The sequence below is a fragment of the Ovis aries genome, chromosome 20, assembly GCF_016772045.2.
Source record: "Ovis aries strain OAR_USU_Benz2616 breed Rambouillet chromosome 20, ARS-UI_Ramb_v3.0, whole genome shotgun sequence".
Lineage (NCBI taxonomy): Eukaryota > Metazoa > Chordata > Mammalia > Artiodactyla > Bovidae > Ovis > Ovis aries.
The window spans coordinates 24,878,797-24,896,673 of record NC_056073.1 but is presented as its reverse complement, the minus strand read 5'-3'; the positions used below and the strand labels follow the sequence as shown (position 1 = coordinate 24,896,673).

General features: G+C 43.9%; 1 protein-coding gene across 1 annotated transcript; it reads left to right on the top strand.

Annotated features, from left to right (window-relative positions):
* Window positions 1-2,973: 2,973 nt before the first annotated feature.
* LOC101107232 (glutathione S-transferase A4) lies at window positions 2,974-16,574 on the top strand. The gene is made up of 7 exons (XM_004018900.6): window positions 2,974-3,004; window positions 3,961-4,066; window positions 9,623-9,674; window positions 11,229-11,361; window positions 12,210-12,351; window positions 14,331-14,462; window positions 15,969-16,574. The coding sequence occupies exons 2-7, from the start codon at window positions 3,980-3,982 to the stop codon at window positions 16,089-16,091; spliced, it is 669 nt and encodes a 222-aa protein (XP_004018949.1). The 5' UTR covers window positions 2,974-3,004; window positions 3,961-3,979; the 3' UTR covers window positions 16,092-16,574.
* The last annotated feature ends 1,303 nt before the right edge of the window (window positions 16,575-17,877 follow it).

Below are 17,877 nucleotides of genomic sequence, written 5' to 3'. Positions count from 1 at the left end.
GACAAGTTCCCATGGCCTCTGAATATAAATATATATATATCCAGTAAGTAGAAAGACACCATGAATAAGACTGTCCCAGGTTGAAAACAACTCCAAGGGTCTCCAAGAACAGAATAATTTCAGGGGCTTCCAAGGAGCAGAATGACCTAAGGGTACTTTCATAGAATGGCAGAATTATAACAGGATTTTTTTTTTTTTTCTCCACAAGACTGTTTAATGAGAGTCTTATGACACTGCCTTAGTTTCTCTTTCAGGTAAACAAGATTGCTAGGATGATGTAACCTCTAATTTATTAGGTTGGACGTATAAGTGTCCTTTTTCTTTTTTTTTTTTTGGTTAGAAGAAAATAGTAAAATACCAGCAATTTGATACGGTTCAACCAATTAGAAGAAGCAAATAGATATAGAGGTTTAACTGATCAACAAAGTTGATAATAGTGGTTTTCCTGTATAGTTCAGCGAAAGTGAATCTTTGCAGAAAGGTGAGCAGGAAAAAACTGATAAAGATCACCACCTCCAGCAGGTCTGAAAAATATGGCTTGCCTACCTATGTCAAACTGAGTAATGTCTGTGTTGTCAGAATTAGAAACATGAAATTGAATATATACTATTATCCCTGTGTGAAAATGACTTCCAGTTCTAGGGGTGCCCAGCTGTTCTTATTTGCTTTTCTTCTTATTTACATACTTTTTCTGGATACTTTCTTTTACTGCCAGATTAATCCATCTCAGTCCTCTCTTCTGAGTTGTCACTGGCCTCTTTCTTTAAATGTAAAAAACAAGGAATTTTATTTTTTTAGTTAAAGTATAGTTGATTCACAGTGTTACGTTAATTTCTGCTATACAGCAAAGTGCTTCAGTTATACATAATTCTTATTTACTATTCTTTTCCCTTATGGTTTATCACACGATATTGAATATAGTTCTCTGTGCTGTACAATAGGACCTCGTTGTTTATCCATTCTATATGTAATAGCTTATATCTGCTAACCCTAACCTCCCGCTGGCCTTTCAACTGTCTAGTGACATTTACAAGTGTGTGGCTTGTGAGAATAAAAGACAAACCCATTCATTATTATGTCCTCCAAAGCTTTATGGAGCTAGAAACCAAAGCATCATTCATTGTTTCTTTCCACAAGTGTTCTCTGAATGTCTTCTCTGCCCTAAGCATTATTCTAGGATCAGGGTATACAAAGGTACATTTTAAGAAATATGAAAACCCTCTAACCTGTTGGAATTTACATTCTATCAAAATTCCAGATAGATAACAAGATAAATATATAGTATATTATATGACAATAAATGTTATGAAAAGTAAACAAGAAGGATGGAAAAGAAAGCCTGTGTGCTTAGGGAGAGGGCATCAGTTTAGACTTCTCTTCCTCCCATCCACCCCCTTAATATCTTACCTTTCCTTACCTATCTTCTTCTAATTTATGATGCTACTGTAATACACACGGATATTTCCAGGTTTCTCTTTCACCACCCTGAACAGTCTCAATTCACTCTCCCTGTTTTTGCCAGAGAAATCTACAGAAAATGAATCTGATCTTGTCAGTTGCTGTAATTGATCAGCAGCACAGGCTTCTCAAGCCAGGTATTTTCAAGAACCCCTCCTGGGTGAAAACAATAATCAACATTTATAGTTTGCGAAGGCAATGGCAGCCCACTCCAGTACTCTTGCCTGGAAAATCCCGTGGACGGAGGAGGAGCCTGGTAGGCTTCAGTCCATGGGGTCGCTGAGGGTCGGACACGACTGAGCGACTTCACTCTCACTTTTCACTTTCATGCATTGGAGACGGAAATGGCAACCCACTCCAGTGTTCTTGCCTGGAGAATCCCAGGGACAGGGGAGCCTGGTGGGCTGCCGTTTATGGGGTCGCACAGAGTCGGACACAACTGGAGCAACTTAGCAGCAGCAGCAGTATAGTCTGCGAAATAGGAGAGGCTGCCTCAGGAAACAAGAAATAGTCCTTTTGGAGGCATATATTTTTAACCTTAAAATTTGTGTGAATTTTTCTATAATAATTTTGATAGTCTTAAAATATTTTTTAAAGTTCCAGCTTAATTACCACCCAGATTATAGTTTTCGCCCCACTGACACCCCTATCCCAAGGCCCGCACTTCCTAGCCTAGCAGTTTTGTCGAAAGTGTAGGAAATGAAGAGGCTCAAGAAGATTCACTGAGTCAAGGAAGAGAAGATACATATAAATTAAAAATACATGAGGAATAAAATATATACAAGTATGTGTGTATACAATGTATAATAGATTATAATAAAAACTGTAGAATTGTCAAAAGAAAGGCAGACTGCCACGTGCAGCGCCTCATTTGGATGTGTCTGGAGTCTTGGAAGCTTGACTACCCTACGTTCTCCTACAAATGGACCTTGAGAGCTTGTTTGGAGGTTCTAGCAGGGGAGCGCAGCTACTCGTATACCCTTGACCGAAGACCGGTCCTCCTCTATCGGGGATGGTCGTCCTCTTCGACCGAGCGCGCAGCTTCGGGAGGGACGCACATGGAGCGGTGAGGGAGGAAGGGGACACCCGCCTAGCCAGCCAGATCAGCCGAATCAACCCTGGCGATCAATGGGGTGACAGATGTCGCAACCAGATCGCCCTCACATCCGAAAGACTGAGGTAGTGCACGCAGTATATAAACTACAAGAAATTTCGATCTTTACGCATACGTCGACTTTCTCCTTGCTTTCTAAATGCTGGATCTCTAAGTTATATCTTAAACTAAGGTTCAAATCTAACTAACACTTAAAAATTATTCCCTTAAATTGCAAAACTTGCTATTAAAAAGGGCTTGATTTGGAGTTGTTTGCGTATTATCCAGCATGCCTTGCAGATGGGTGGAGCATGCTAAGTATTGCCGTCTCTATTGGTGAAATATTCTGGAGCCTCGCCTACCGAGGGCGCCTCGGACCGCCCACTGGTCCCCGGGCTGCAGACCGCTCGCTGGGCGGCTTTGTGCGGTTCTGGTCACTCCAAGTGGAGCCAGGTCTGTCTCCCTCTTGTCACTCCCACCTCCCCTTCCCCCCTCTTCTTGTTTCTCCCGGCTCCGAGTCTCTCACGCTCCTTCCCCATCCTGGAATCACCCCTGCATTCATCCTCTCTCTGTCTCCCTCCTGCGGCCCTGTCCCTGTTGGGGCAGACAGGAACCCCCTCGGTTGGGGTTGGGGTTGGGGGTCTTGCTTGGTCGGCGTGCGTATCCTTATTAACCCGCCCTGTGCAGTTCAGAGCCCTGGGTGGAAGGCTCTGATGGTCTCCCAGCGCGGACTGAGCGGCCGCGCGGAGCGGTAAGAGCCTGTCTCCGGTGCCGAGCGGTGGCCTGGGCGCAACAAGGGCCTGGGGGCTTCTGTCCAGGCGGGGCGGGGGTGTGCAGGGCCCGGGGCCACCACCTCGGGCCTGCCCGCAGACGCACGTCTTGCAGACAATAGTAATAATTGACCCCTCCTTCTGTTGCTGTGAGGCTCGAATCTGATGCGTGTGAAAGTGAATTCTTGCAGAGGTTCCATGGGTGTGGACGTCTCCTCCGCGGTCCTTGGTCTGGCCTGTACAGGCGGAATTTGGGAAATCTCAGATTTTCAAGGTCAAAGTATATGATGTTCTGATTCTGTGAAGTCCTGTGCTGCTAGCCCAAATGTCTTTAACAGGAAATAGCCCCACGCTTTCCATGATCCAGAATAATAAATCATAAAGCTATGAAACTATTTGAAAGGCAAATGTGGTGGTTGTTTTTTAAGGTTTTAAAATGGTGGTCTGTTTTTACTGATTGAGGGAAAACGCAGTTTAAAAACAAAAAACAAAACCCCCACAAAATCCCTCCTCCCCCAACCCCCACAGAACCCCCCCAGTTTGTCAAAACCCTGAATATTCAGTTAGCCCCTGAATACTGGGCTGAGAACGTGAAATTGGGGCTGTTCTTATGCGAGGAGTGCTGCGTTTGTATTTCAGAAAACCTGAAAAGGCCGTGATGGCCACGAAACCCAAGCTCCACTATCCCAACGGACGAGGCCGGATGGAATCTGTGCGATGGGTGTTAGCTGCTGCCGGAGTCGAGGTACCCTAGCTATACTGGTGTTTCTGCACAGATTTGCCTTATAATGTTGAGCTCTGTCCTCTCCCAGTAATATTACAGACCTGCTTCAGTGAGTCAGAAGAGTCCTTCCTCTCAAGAATTTTTCTTTTTCTAAATGGAGTGTAGTTGATGAAATTCTGTTTTACTTTCGCCTTAATCATTTGCTTCTGACCTAGCACCAGTAAATATTTATAATGAGGAAAACAGGCATGAACCTGCAATTTGCCAGTTACACCCAGAACTTGGTGACCATAAAATCTCTAGGTTTAGGTTTGTTTCCTATTTACTTGAGTGGCTTCAGGCTTGAAGCCCCTGCATGCCCCTATGCTTTGGCCCACAGTGGTTTTGGTCTTGTTTTTGCTCCCTTCTTGGAGCTGCTTCTTGATAGAAACATAAAACAGGTATTAGTAGTCACGATTTGGGTGCGTGTCTGTGGTTGTGCCTGGAGCCCTTTGTGGAAGTAACTGTTTGTCGAATGCCCCTCATTCTGAATTTGATGGATTTGCTCTCATTTTAACCTGTTCCCCTCTTCTCTGTTTCCTGTAAACTACTAATTGGATCCAGAAGTCTGATCAAATCCAGGCTCCTTTTCCTCCTTCTGTCTCTTTTTTTATTTCCTTGCCAGACTGCAGCAAAGGTGGTAGTATGGACATATTTCTCTTATGCGACATCACAGGCACGTGACGTCAGCCTGTCTCATTTTCAGCGTTGCTGAATGTGATCATTGTGTTTCTGTGACATCAGCCTGTCTCATTTTCAGCGTTGCTGAGGGTGATCATTGTGTTTCCGTGACATCAGCCTGTTCCCACAGTATGAAGTTTTCCTCTGTTACCTTTTCAGCGACTGTCTTTGCAGCCTTGATCATCACCGTTGTTAGGGGTTACAAAACGGTGATTTTTCTATTTCTGTTATTTCACCTAAGTTTACCTGTGATTCTCTTATAAAGAGTATTTGTTCACTGGTTATGTTCTTAATTACTTTGAAGCACATTACAGTTCACTTAAGAAAAGCAGGATAAATGCTTGATTCTTTCTCTCTGTCAATTTTCAGAATAATGAGTCATTACCCTACCAATCTCCAAAGGTGATAAATGAAGATAGTTGGGTTTGGGGTTTTGTTTTTTATTTGTTGGTTTGGTTAGGCTTTGCTTTCCTTGCTTGTCATTATATTTCACCACACAGCATTTTACAGTTTTCTAAGTTAGTTGATACCATTTTTATATACAGATTCTGATTTCTGACTTGAGAAGTTGGAAGGTCTGATGCTCCTGGGGCCTCATTTTCATAGGGCAGCCATTGCTGACTCTAAGAGGGTCAGCCCCTACAGATGGACCTTTCTAGTTTACGTAGTCTCCACCATTCCCTATGATTCAGAACACTTTCTCTAGTTGTGTTAAGAAGAGAGTGCAACAGTTCTTGATCCCTTGACTTGCATCTGTTCAGCTTGTTTATGTCACCTGTCCAACCCTGTGGGCTTCTGAGCTTGCACTTGTTGTCTTGTGTGTGTAGATACTGGAAGCCCGTGTCCGAATCCCTTCCTCCCTAGCTTCATTCTGTGCTTCCTACTCAGCTGTGGGTCAGGATTCTTGGTTACAGTCATAGCAACCCAACCCTAAGTAAGTTAAATAGAAGGGAACATGGGTCCTATGATCCACCTCCCCCGGACCAGGCAGGCAGGTAGTAAGTACTCTGGAGAGTACTTACTTAGCCCAGCGTGGGGCGTGGGTCTCAAGTCCACTCTGACCAGGTTCTCTAACCAGGAGAAAGACTGGCCTCCCTCATGAGGGCTGACCACGTGGTTTACTTGAGCAATGCCCCAGAGTTGGTACCGGGGATCCCTCCCATGTCTGTGCCCAAAGGCATTTTCAGCCACATCTGTGTTCAGTCAGATCTTCAATAGGCGGGAGAGCTGGGTGAGTTCATGATTTCCAGGGTCACAGTGTCAGGTAGAGCCTGACGTGTAAAGCACGCACATCCCAGTAACCAGGTGTCTCACACCTGCTGAGAGGCAGCCTGGCCTAGTTGCAGGAGTCAGCATCTTCCGACTCATACTTGGTTTGAGTCCTCAGACCCTGCTGTGTGCTGGATGCTGCATCTTGGCTGCTTGGACCTTCATTTGCCCAAAGACCCCCCACACCCGGTCAGATCCTCCTTGTGAAGAGGAGGAATGAACAGTGTAAAAGAGGACATAAAGAGACACAGATGCATAAAACAGCCCTTTGGACTCTGTGGGAGAGGGCGAGGGTGGGATGATTTGGGAGAATGGCATGGAAACATGTATAATATCACATGTGAAACGAATCGCCAGTCCAGGTTCGATGCATGATGCAGGATGCTCGGGGCTGGTGCACTGGGATGACCCAGAGAGATGGCATGGGGAGGGAGGTGGGAGGGGGGTTCAGGATGGGGAACACGTGTACACCTGTGGCGGATTCATGTTGATATATGGCAAAACCAATACAATATTGTAAAGTAATTAGCCTCCAATTAAAATAAATAAATTTATATTTTAAAAATAACGAAAAAAAAAAAGAGAGAGAGAAGACATGAAGGCCACACACTCCCCATTCAGGACTTCTGGGCAGTTCGCTCAGAAGAAGAGGGTGTGTGGAGAGGGAGGGAGTGCATGACGTGGATGGGGGCACTTCTCCAGAGGATCCCCTGGGGGACCAGCACCCAGTCAGGGAACAGAGACCGCTGATTGTGTGGACAGAAACTGCACACTGTCTGTCCTTACAGCCCCGGGGCAGCCCCGAGACAGTCGCCAGCTCCTCCAAGCTCTGCCTCGTGCGCTTTTTACCTTCCTTCGTCTCTCGCCATCTCATCTCCTGTTCTGGTGCCAGTTTCTTCTTACAGACCAATAGTTTTATAAAGTTTGACATGAGAGAGTCTCTCTAGTGAGAGAGAGCATGCATTTTGTTACATGTTTCCAGGAGTCAGAAATCAGAATTGGAACCATTTGGAAGAAATTTAAAAAAAATTTTTATGAAGTATAGTTGATTTATACTATTTCAGATGTACAGCAAAGTGATTCAGTTATATTTTTGAGATTCTTTTCCAGTATAGGTTATTACAAAATACTGAATGTAGTTCTCTGCACTATACATTAGATCCTTATTGTTTATCTATTTTGTATATCTGCTAATACTACTAATATTTTGTATATCTGCTAATCCCAAATTCCTAATGTGTCCCTCCTGCACCCTCTTCCTCCACGCTGGTAACTATAAGCTTGTGTACTGTGTCTGAAAGTCTGTTTCTATTTTATAAACAGGTTCATTTGTGGCGTTTTTTTTCAAGATTTCACATATAAATGATGTCATATGATATTTTTCTTTGACTTACTTCATTTAGTATGTTAATCTCTAGGTCCATCCATGTTGCTTGGAAAGGCTTGTTTTTCTTTAATGTACATTCCTGGTCTCTCCGAGCTACTGGAGGTGAATCTTTGAGGGATGGGCCTGGGGTCTGGCACATACACACGGTTTCTCATGTGCTTTATACATGATCAGGGTCATAAAAGTGTGAGAGCAGTGGTGCAGTAGAAACACCTTGGCCTCACAGCTGACCGGCTGGGCGTTTGGACAAACGCCCAGAACGTTCTTACCCTGAGGCTACTGCTTCCTGGGCCCCAGATGGAGTGCCTCTAGGGGCACCAAGGCCCTCTCCTCACACAGGAGGGCTGGGAATAGGAGAAGCCATGCCTTCACCCCGTCATCTTGATGCCCATCTGGTCGACTAGGTGAAGTAGAGGAAAGAATGGCCAGGTCTGTGCTACGCCTCTGTCCTTCCTGGGATGACATGGGGTGAGGGGCGGCGCAGGGCGCAGGCTCGACTGGGAACCACCCATGGACTTGGGGCCTCGGTGGGCATGAGAAGGACATCAGTATATTCGAGCGAGCTGTATATGTCACAAGAAAAGGGACTTTCCAGTGTTTCTTTTCCTCCCAAACTTTTAGTTTGGAAACTTTAAAACCTACAGAAAAGCTGTAATAGTAAAATGGATACCTTTCAACTAAACTCACCAGGTGCTAACATTTTGCTTTTTGCCTCCTTCCTTCTTATGTCTCTGCTTTTTTAATTCTTATTCATTTGAAAGTAAGTTGCAGACATCAGCGTGTGTCTTCCTGTTAAGAAAAAAATAAAATTGTCCCCATAACTGTAATAACATTGTCACAACTAAGGAAATAACATCAGTTTTACAACATCTTATATATAATCCAAATTCAGAAGTTGCCTCTTGTGCCGCAAATGTCTATATAACTGTTAAATGTATCTCTTTAGTAGTTATAACTACCACTCCTCCATCCAAGATCTAATCAAGATTTAGACACTTGGTGGTTATGTCTCTAGTCGCTTTTCATCTAGAACAGAATCTACATTTTGTTCTTTTCTTTCATACTTGTCACTTAACAGAGAAGGAATGTGTGAAGGAGGGATTGAATCTCTTGCATGAATTTCTGCCAAGAGAAATAAAGACTCAGTAATGTGACTTGGAGGCCAAATGGCCTGGAGAATTTTCAGAGGCGGTTTACCTGGCTACAGTCGAATCCCTTGTAAATAAAGATTTGCCCTTGAGAGCAGGGCTCATGCTTTCAGTCGGGAAGTGGATGGATATCTAGGAAGTGGGAGCCAGACAAGTGATGAAGACCACGGAGCGGGAGCCGCAAAGGCAGAAAGTCTGTCCCCCCAACTGGCTTCCAAACCTGCCCATCCTGGAGGAGCTCGAAAACAACAGTTCTGTAGGTTGGAAAAGAGTGCAGACCATTTGTATACTGCAGAGTGTCGAACGTTCTGGATACGCCCCTGTTTCACCTTGCAGCTCCGTCCAGGTTGAATTGGTTGGGATGCTGTTTCTGCAGTGTCGCTGTGTCTTCACTGTCACAGCAGGGACTGTGAGATGCCTCAAGGTGGCCCCAGTGGGGAACTGAGCTTGACCACTTGGGTAGGTGGGTGCACACATCTGCAGAGACATTTTTTCTTGGTCATAATAAGTAACCTGCGGGATGATGCTTTGTGTGAATATTCTATGCCCAATGACCCAACGATTTCAGCATCTTGATCCTTATCAGAGTCAGTTATTACATTATAGGGTGAAAATTGGTGATTTTCTAATTTTATTGTTAATTAGGAACAATTCTGCATTAATTAGTGCTAATTCTGGAAAAGAGAGCCTTCTTTCTTCCTTTTTTTGAATCATCATTTATGGACACAAGGATTTTTTTGGTTGATGATATTCTCATCTGTGCCTGGTATCACTTGAATTGTCCCAAATGTGGCTAGGGAAGCCCTCTTAGGTAGGGTCCCACGTGTCTTTGCCTTTGACATATATCTGTTAGTCTTTGAGTACTTCCTCACTTTTTGACATAACAGAATCAACTTTTACTCCTGGGAGCCCAAGGATATTTAGAAACCAAGATATGGGTACTGAGTATGTTCTCCTGTCTGTTTTTTGGGCAGTTTAACTTGGTATTTTCAGTCCTAAAACCGTAATGACATTTCCCTTCTTTTTTTTGGGGGGGTGTCTTTTTAAATTTAGTTCGATGAAGAATTTTTAGAAACAAAAGAACAGTTGCAGAAGTTGCAGGATGGTGAGTATAAAAATGTATTACTGTCGATAATGCTGATTTTTTTAAGAACTGATATTTAAGTGGAAGGACAAAGATCCAGCTGACACTAAACATCCGGAACAGTATCCTAAAACCAGACAAGCAAGAGGGAACATTGGCCAAAATTGCTAGAAAGTCACTTGATTTTCAGTAGTTCTATAAAAGCCAATCAAAGGGGGAGTAGTTCTTCCCTCTGTGCACTGGGCAGCCCTTCTCCATCTCTCTCTCCTCCCCGACCTTCCTCCACCTTTACCCCTCTTTCTTCCACTCCCTCATCCCTTCCCTCCTCAATTTCCACCTCCTACCTATTACCTGAGGCATCTGCTTGAAGTGTGCAGATAAAAGTCCCCGTTTACACTGGGCTGCTTTCTCAAGTAAGTACCAAACAGATGAGACAGCAGTGAAAGGCCTGCCTTTAACTCCTGGTCACACCCTGACCCCTGTAAGCAGCCTCCTTCCTTGCCATCAGCAGGGTCCTGAGGCCCAACTCAAGGATCCCTGGAGAGGGACCAGCTCGGCAGGGCTGTGATGTCTCCATCATGAGTGACACTGCGCATGTGCTGAGTATTCATCTGCCCTCAACCCGCCTCCAGCCCTCCAGGACTGGGCTGTGTGCTATACTTGTGACTGTTCCTGGGGTTTGCTGTAGGTAAAGTGTTTGAGACAGTCTTCTTGAAGAAAGTAAGGGGTGACTTTTTGACCAGTGACTGCATATTTGGCAGCAGCTGGGCTGTGGCAGTGGATGCCTATACGTTAGTATCAGTCGGTGTCTTGGGCTTCGTCATCAGACTGACAAAGTGACATAGTCATAGACATTCTACACGGATGGGTTGTTTTGTTCTGCTCTGGCCATTGCAGGAGCTGCCAGCCACATGTGACTCCTGAGCATTTGTGCCCATGGGGATGAAGGAAGTGACTTGTAGATATTTCATAAGTTTTAGGGCTTTGCTGGTGACTCAGTGGTTAAGACTCTGCACTTCCACTGCAGTGGGGCTTGGAATCAATCCCCACTCAGGGAACTAAGATTCTGCATGCCCCATGGCACAGGCACAGTCAAAAAAATATTTAAAATTTTTAATTGATGTAGAGTTCCCTGGTTGCTCAGTGGTTAGGATTCTAGGCTTTCACTGTTGTGGGCCCAGGTTCAATCCCTAATCAGAGGACTAAGATCCTGCAAGCTGCATGCCTCAGCCACACACAAAAAATAAATAAAAAGTTCAATTTAAATTTAGGCTTAACTATACGCATGTCACTACTGGCTACTGTATTGGCCAGCACAGCTCTGTAAAGAGATGTCTTCACTGTGTTACCCCTCACCCTTTACATTGAGACTAAGTGTTTTTCTTGGGGTGAAAATTGAAAGCTTTATGTCCATGCTAGTTTTAAGTCTTGTTTTATGGCTAAATCAGCACCCCTGAATGAAGTTGGGGGAGCTTTACACTATTTCTTAAGGCTGTGGCCCCATTTAGGAGAGCATTTTTCGAGGGATGGGGGAAAGGGGAGAGAGCACTTCTAACTCCGGGCTTCTGTTCCCAGGTAACCACCTGCTGTTTCAGCAAGTGCCAATGGTTGAAATTGACGGGATGAAGTTGGTGCAGACCCGGAGCATCCTCCACTACATCGCAGACAAGCACCATCTCTTCGGCAAAGACCTCAAGGAGAGAACCCTGTACTGTGGCTCCTCCGGAGTGTTCTCAATTGTACCTCTACCAATGCTTAGCTCATTAGCCATCCTCCACAGCCCCCTGGTCCACCGCATGGCCTATATCGTTAGTGCGAACAGGGAACAAACCTCCAGAAAGGTCATCAAGACCACTTGGAAAGTCAGTACAGAGAGTCTGAGTAAAATGAGAGCAAAGGATTGAGTTCGGATATTAGAAATTGTGTCTGGGGTGTGGTGCAGGTTTCAACATCCTTAAATGCTTTGATATTATGGTTTTTTTTTACCATTCTTGCAAATCTAGTATCACTGAGTGTTAGGAATCGGAAGCTGTTGTGACATTCAAGGCCCAGAATACTGCGCACTGGCTTATAATTTGAACTCAGAGCCTGGTCTTTGTACCTCCTGGATCATGCCCCTGGGCAAAGTGTTAGGCTCCAGTGTCCTGATGGGGTTGCTAATAGTATATTCCTCATAATGCTGTAGGATTCAGTGAAATGTTAGATGTAGGGTATTTAGCACCACTCCTCGTTCACACCGAGTATTCTGTAAATGGTACCCACTATTTTTACAAATGTGAAGTTGTATACATCCTGAGCATGGGTGCTGGAGTGAGGGGCCAGGAGAAAGGACATCCATAACTCTGGTACTTCAAGATTTGTGATGGGTTTCTCTGAAGAAGTTTTCTGATTTATAACTAGAGTTGACTTTGCATCTTTGCTGTTAAGGGACAGGTGGAGATGAATGTTTCTTGATACTTAAGTAGCCCGAGCTGTAAGAGCAAAGCACTCTGGATGTTTAGCTGTGGGAGCCAATGAGGGGCCACTGAGAAAATGCTTTTTGTGTGTGTTTTGAAGGATTGACATGTATGTGGAGGGGACCCTGGATCTTCTGGAACTGCTTATCATGCATCCTTTCCTCAAACCGGACGATCAGCAAAAGGAAGTGGCTAATATGGCCCAGAAGGCTATAATTAGATACTTTCCTGTGTTTGAAAAGGTAGGTGACAGCGAAGCCTGTGAAGACAGCATCACTAGACCACAAAACACCCCTTTTCTGCTCAGGCAGAGTAAAAGCTGAGCCCTGCTAGACCAGCCTCCTGGGTTCCAAAGAGCTGACAGTTGCATCAGCACAAAGCCAGCATGTCCTGGAGCCTCCCCAACTCTTCCAGAGTCTTCCATGCTCTCTGGCAAAGATGCAGGCTCACCCCTGTGTGCACTGTCATTGCTTGCCTTTGCCAGGGGCCACCCTGTACAGGACACGCAGAAACCGGCTCCTTCATCCCTTCTTTCGTTCCATCCTACTTGGTAGTTGCATATGAAGAGAAGAACCGTGGCTGTCTTATTTCTCTTCCCTTTTGTTCTCTTTTGTTATCTTCCTTGTCTTATTTCTGTTTTTCTGAGCTTCACCTCCTCCTCTCTTTTCCTCAATGGAGAAGGATTATTTTAAATGCCTCAGTTAAAAAACAAGAGCACGTGAAAGCCGGGAATTGGCAGATTTCCTCTGACCATTGACGTGGAAGTAGATAAGAAGGAAGAGAGGTACTTTCTGAGCGTTTCTGTCCTTGGTTTCATGGTCTCTTGCCTGCAGGAGCTTTGTGAATGTAAATATGATGATGCAGAAATGGGCTGTGGTGAGGGAGGAACAGGTGTCTCGGATAAAGGCACTGCCAGCTTCTGTCTCCCTGTGAGTCAGACTACGTCAGAACTCTGCCAAACATACGAGCTAAAAGTTATTACTTTCTTATTTATTTAGTTATTTATGGCTGCACTGGGTATTTGTGGCTGCACACCAGCTTTCTTGGGTTGCGGTGAATGAGGGCTACTCTCTAGGTGTAGCATGGGGGCTTATCATCATGGTGGTTTCTCACGTTGCCGAGCAGGAGCTCTAGGGTGCGTGGGCTTCAGCAGTTGAGACACGAGGGCTCAGTTGCTCCGCAGCATGTGGAAACTTCCCAAACCAGGGATCAAACTCGTGTCCCCTTCATTAACAGGCAGATTCTTACCCACTGGTCCTGTTACCTTCTTTTTACACGTAATGAAATAGAAACACAGAGAGACTGGCATGCCTAAGGTGGGAGCCGGGACTGGAACTCTGGCCTCTGACTACAGTTCCAGACTCTCTGTCTTTCTCCAGTCTGGCTCCAGTCACTCTGTTTGATTTGGAATCATCTTAGAGTCCCTCTCTCTCTCTCATACGCACACAGGCATGCACATACACATATCTGCAAAGGGGCTCTCCCCTAGTCTCCCCCTGTTCCTTGCTTCTTTCTAATTGCCATCTATTCCTATGAATCTCTGCACCTAACCCTCAGTATGGGAGTCAGGATAAATTCTCATTCTTTTAATTTTCTTGGTCTTGAAAGTGAAGTGAAAATGTTAGTCGCTCCATCGTGTTTGACTCTTAGCAACTCCACAGACTAGCCTCTGTCCATGGGATTCTCCAGACAAGAATACCGGAGTAGGCAGCCATTCCCTTCTCCAGGGGATCTTAGAAGATGTTAAAGGAAGCCTGCTTTTTTTATTTACTATTGTGTCTAGTTTACGACTGTGAGTCCTGACAGTCGTAGAAACACAGAACTGGGAAATGAGATTAGACTCCTTGGACAGGACCAGTGGCTTACTTCTTACATCCTTCCCACCATCTCCTGAATGCGTGAGGACTAATTCTTTTCTGTAGACACGTTAACAGCTGTATCCTTTTAAAGCACCAGATGCTAAATCCAGAATTAATACTTCCTTCAGCTTTTCAGGGTCTCATTCTGTTATAAAGTAGAGACCTATGGATGCTGTCATTTCTACACCGTTTTTTTGCTGATTCTCTCTTAGGGAACTTCCTCTTAATTGATGTTATTTGTAAAAAGATAAAAGAAAAAGGCCATGGTTTCAGCTTTTCTCAGATGCTGCACTGATTCCATAGCTATATTAGTTTCCCCATGTCGACTATTGTAACCGATATAAAACATTTATACCCTGCAGGTTTTACGGGGTCATGGACAAAGGTTTCTTGTTGGTAATCAGCTGAGTCTTGCAGACATAATTCTACTCCAGACCATTTTGGCTCTAGAAGAGAAAATTCCTAATATCCTATCTGCCTTCCCTCACCTCCAGGTAAATAAACTAATGTTTTAGAAGATTGACCCACAACTCTTGGGCCGTCCTTCAATGTCTATTGATTGACTGGCTCTGTATTTGTATGTGTATGTAATTTTTTTGGTTCTCATTACGGTGGTGGTGTTGTGCAGTCTCTAAGTTATGTCCAACTGTTTTGTGACCCCATAAACTATACCCCGCCAGGTTTCTCTGTCCATGGGATTTCTCAGGCAAGAATACTGGAGTGGGTTGCTATTTCCTTTCCTTCTCCAGGGGATCTTCCAGATCCGGGGATCAAACCTGCTTCTCTTGCACTGGCAGGCAGGTTCTTTACCACTGAGCCATCGGGGAAGCTAGATTCTAGTTACTAAAATGAAGCGAAAGTACAGACTTGAAATTGGTTTTCTGGTTCCCTGGCCCTTAGAGCTGAGCAGTTTTTTACATATGAAACAAGTTGTCTCTTGATTTTGCTGCATGACTATACTCTTGGAACAAATTCCATACTAGAATTTTTGTTAATATTAGTGACATGTGTGAATACTTCTGTAAACATGCTTAATTAAGGCTGTGCTTTGTACACAGGAGACATTTGGTAAATAGTAGCTTTTTAAATAAATGACCTCTTTATTTTGAAAGATTTTATTAGAATAATTATAGACAATGGATGTTCAGTTCCCATATAATTTAGAATTTTTACCAGGTCAAATGGATTTTTCCTCTCAATTACTGAAAATTGTTAAGATTTGACTCTATGAATGAAAACGGATTTTTTTTCTTCCATTGCCATTTACATGAATATCTGGTGTCTGAACCCTAGGCTACAAAAATACAACTGGCCTTCTTCCACACATAGCTAGAAAGAGAATTCATTTGTTAATAGGAGTAAAAATGTCCAAGGAAGCTGAACCTTAAAATGTAACTTGTAATGTCTGATGAATTTTAAAAGTATTTTTATTTAAACTTTTTTCTTAAGCAATACATTTGAGGTACTTCTCATGTCTTTTTTGTGCTTCTTCTTTTTCTCTTTAAGCAAGTATAATCCCATCCTAAGTATCTTTTTTATTTTGCTGTCTCTGAAAAGAGTTGACATCGTGGTGTCAATTTGCATAAAGCCTGGTTTAGATCCCAACCACTGTGGCAGAAATTGTAAATAATCATACCAACAGATCAGCCCCTCAACAGATGTTGGATTATGGCTCTGTTTGGATGCCTGTAACAAATATTTATTGCAGACATTTTGATGGGCCATTTTGCAGCACCATATTTTCATAGAATGGCTCAGCCAGTAAAGAATCCACCTACAGTGCAGGAGACCTGGGTTTGATACCTGGGTTGGGAAGATACCCTGGAGAAGGGAATAGCTACCCACTCCAGTATTCTGGCCTGGAGAATTCCATGGACTGTGTAGTCCATGGGATCACAAAGAGTCAGACATGACTGAGCAACTTTCAAGTTCAAGTTCAATTTTCATAGAAACAAACACCTTTGCTTTTATCCTCGAACTTTTGCGTTTTCTCTTTTCAGGAGTACACAGTGAAAATCAGTAATATCCCTACAATTAAGAAGTTCCTTGAGCCTGGCAGCAAGAAGAAGCCTCCCCCCGATGACATCTACGTGAGAACCGTGTACAACATCTTCATGCCGTAGGACAGCAGTACAGCTGTGAGTGAGCACTGCCCCCGGAGACTGCTGTGTCTGCAGTAGTGTCTTATTTGAAGCCAGGCTGCCGTGATCCAGCTCTGTCGTGGTGCTGTGTATATTGTTCCTAAGTTGGTCTTTCATGTCCTGATATCTCTTTGAGAAACATCCACCTGGTTTTTTTGTCCAGTGAGTGAGTGTTACAGGACCTCTTCTGAAAAATTTTTGGAGAGGTCAGCCTTTAAGTTAGATCTGCTCTGTCTGTTCATTTCCTGGTACAAGGATAGGTAGGACCCTTGTATCGTCTGTCCTCTGAGCTTTTGTCCTCTCCTTATCCCATTCTCAACCCCCTCCAGTATCTTCCTGTTTTTAGTGTCTAATAACAATGGAGTTTTTACTAGATAGCGAGTAACTCTCCTCTGAGCTATAATAGATCTGTGGTAGTGATGAATGACTTTGATATTCACTAAAATAAAGGATTTACAAATCATTGCCCTGCTGCTAGAATTTTTAAGTTTAATTATTTGGAATATATAATGCATTTACATGGTTCAAAAATCAAAAATATACAAAAGGCTATACAAGAACTTCCCTGGTTGCCTAGTGGTTAAGAATCTGCCTACCAATGAAGGCACAGGTTTGATCCCTGGTCCCGGACCTAAAATCCCACATGCCATGGAGCAACTAAGCCCACTCACCACAAGTACTGAAGCCTACATGCTCTAGAGCCCATGCTCCACAACAAGAGAAGCCACCTCAGTGAGAATCTCATACACCGCAACTAGAGAGCAGGCCCTGCTCGCTGCAGCTAGAGAAATCCTGTGCGCCACAACAAAGACCCAGCACAGCCAAAAATAAATAAACATATATTGTTGGAAGTGTTTCCAGCCCTGCCTCCCAGTTGTTTTCAGTTCTGCTCCCTGCAGGTAAACATCATTATCATTTGTATATCCTTCCAGTTATATTTGACATAAGTGTAAGAAAATAGGAATATATATAACTTTTATCCTGTTATAACCCAAATGGTTATTTAGAGGCTTCTAGTTTTTTTGCACTTCAGAACTAAAGGTATGACTTATTAGTACTGTTTTAAACATGTGTTGACTTGTGTCTTAAATATTAATTGAGCTCCAATTATGTGCCAGGCAGGGTGCCAGAAGGCAGAACCCTAAAACAGAGCCCTGCTTTAGAAAAAAGTCACCACGCAGTAGGCAAGATAGATACATCAATAGCAGAAGTAATTTTAGGAAAGAAAAAATTGCCACTTGAGAGTAGCTAATACTTGGAAATTTAAAAACTGGAGAAAGGCAAGTATTTGATCCATGTCTCATAAAGAAAACACACTCATTTCTTACTGCAAGAAGGATTTCTGCCCAGATGTAAAAAAACAGTCCCGAGATGACCCTTCATGCCTGTCACAATCAATGTAAGCCCCTTGGAGTTTTATTAGAGGAAAATCCAACACAGATGTGGAGATGGTTTTCTGCCTTCACATTTTCACAATCTGAACACTCAGTCATCACTAGATACTTAACGACTGCTGAAGGAGCAAGGGCTGGCAGCACGTGTATCATCGGGCAGGCCTGGGCAGCACTGGTGTCCAGGCTGATGCTCCCACCAGCCTCCTGGGAGCAAAGGAACAAAAAGAAGAAACTGAATAGGTGTGGGGATGGGGGTGTGGAAAGAATCACCTTCTCCACATACAGGTCTGGCCTTGGCTTCGGGAAGCTGATCACTAAGCCTTGGAATCTCTCTTACCATTTAGTATTTGGAGATGTGCCTGATAGGAGTATCT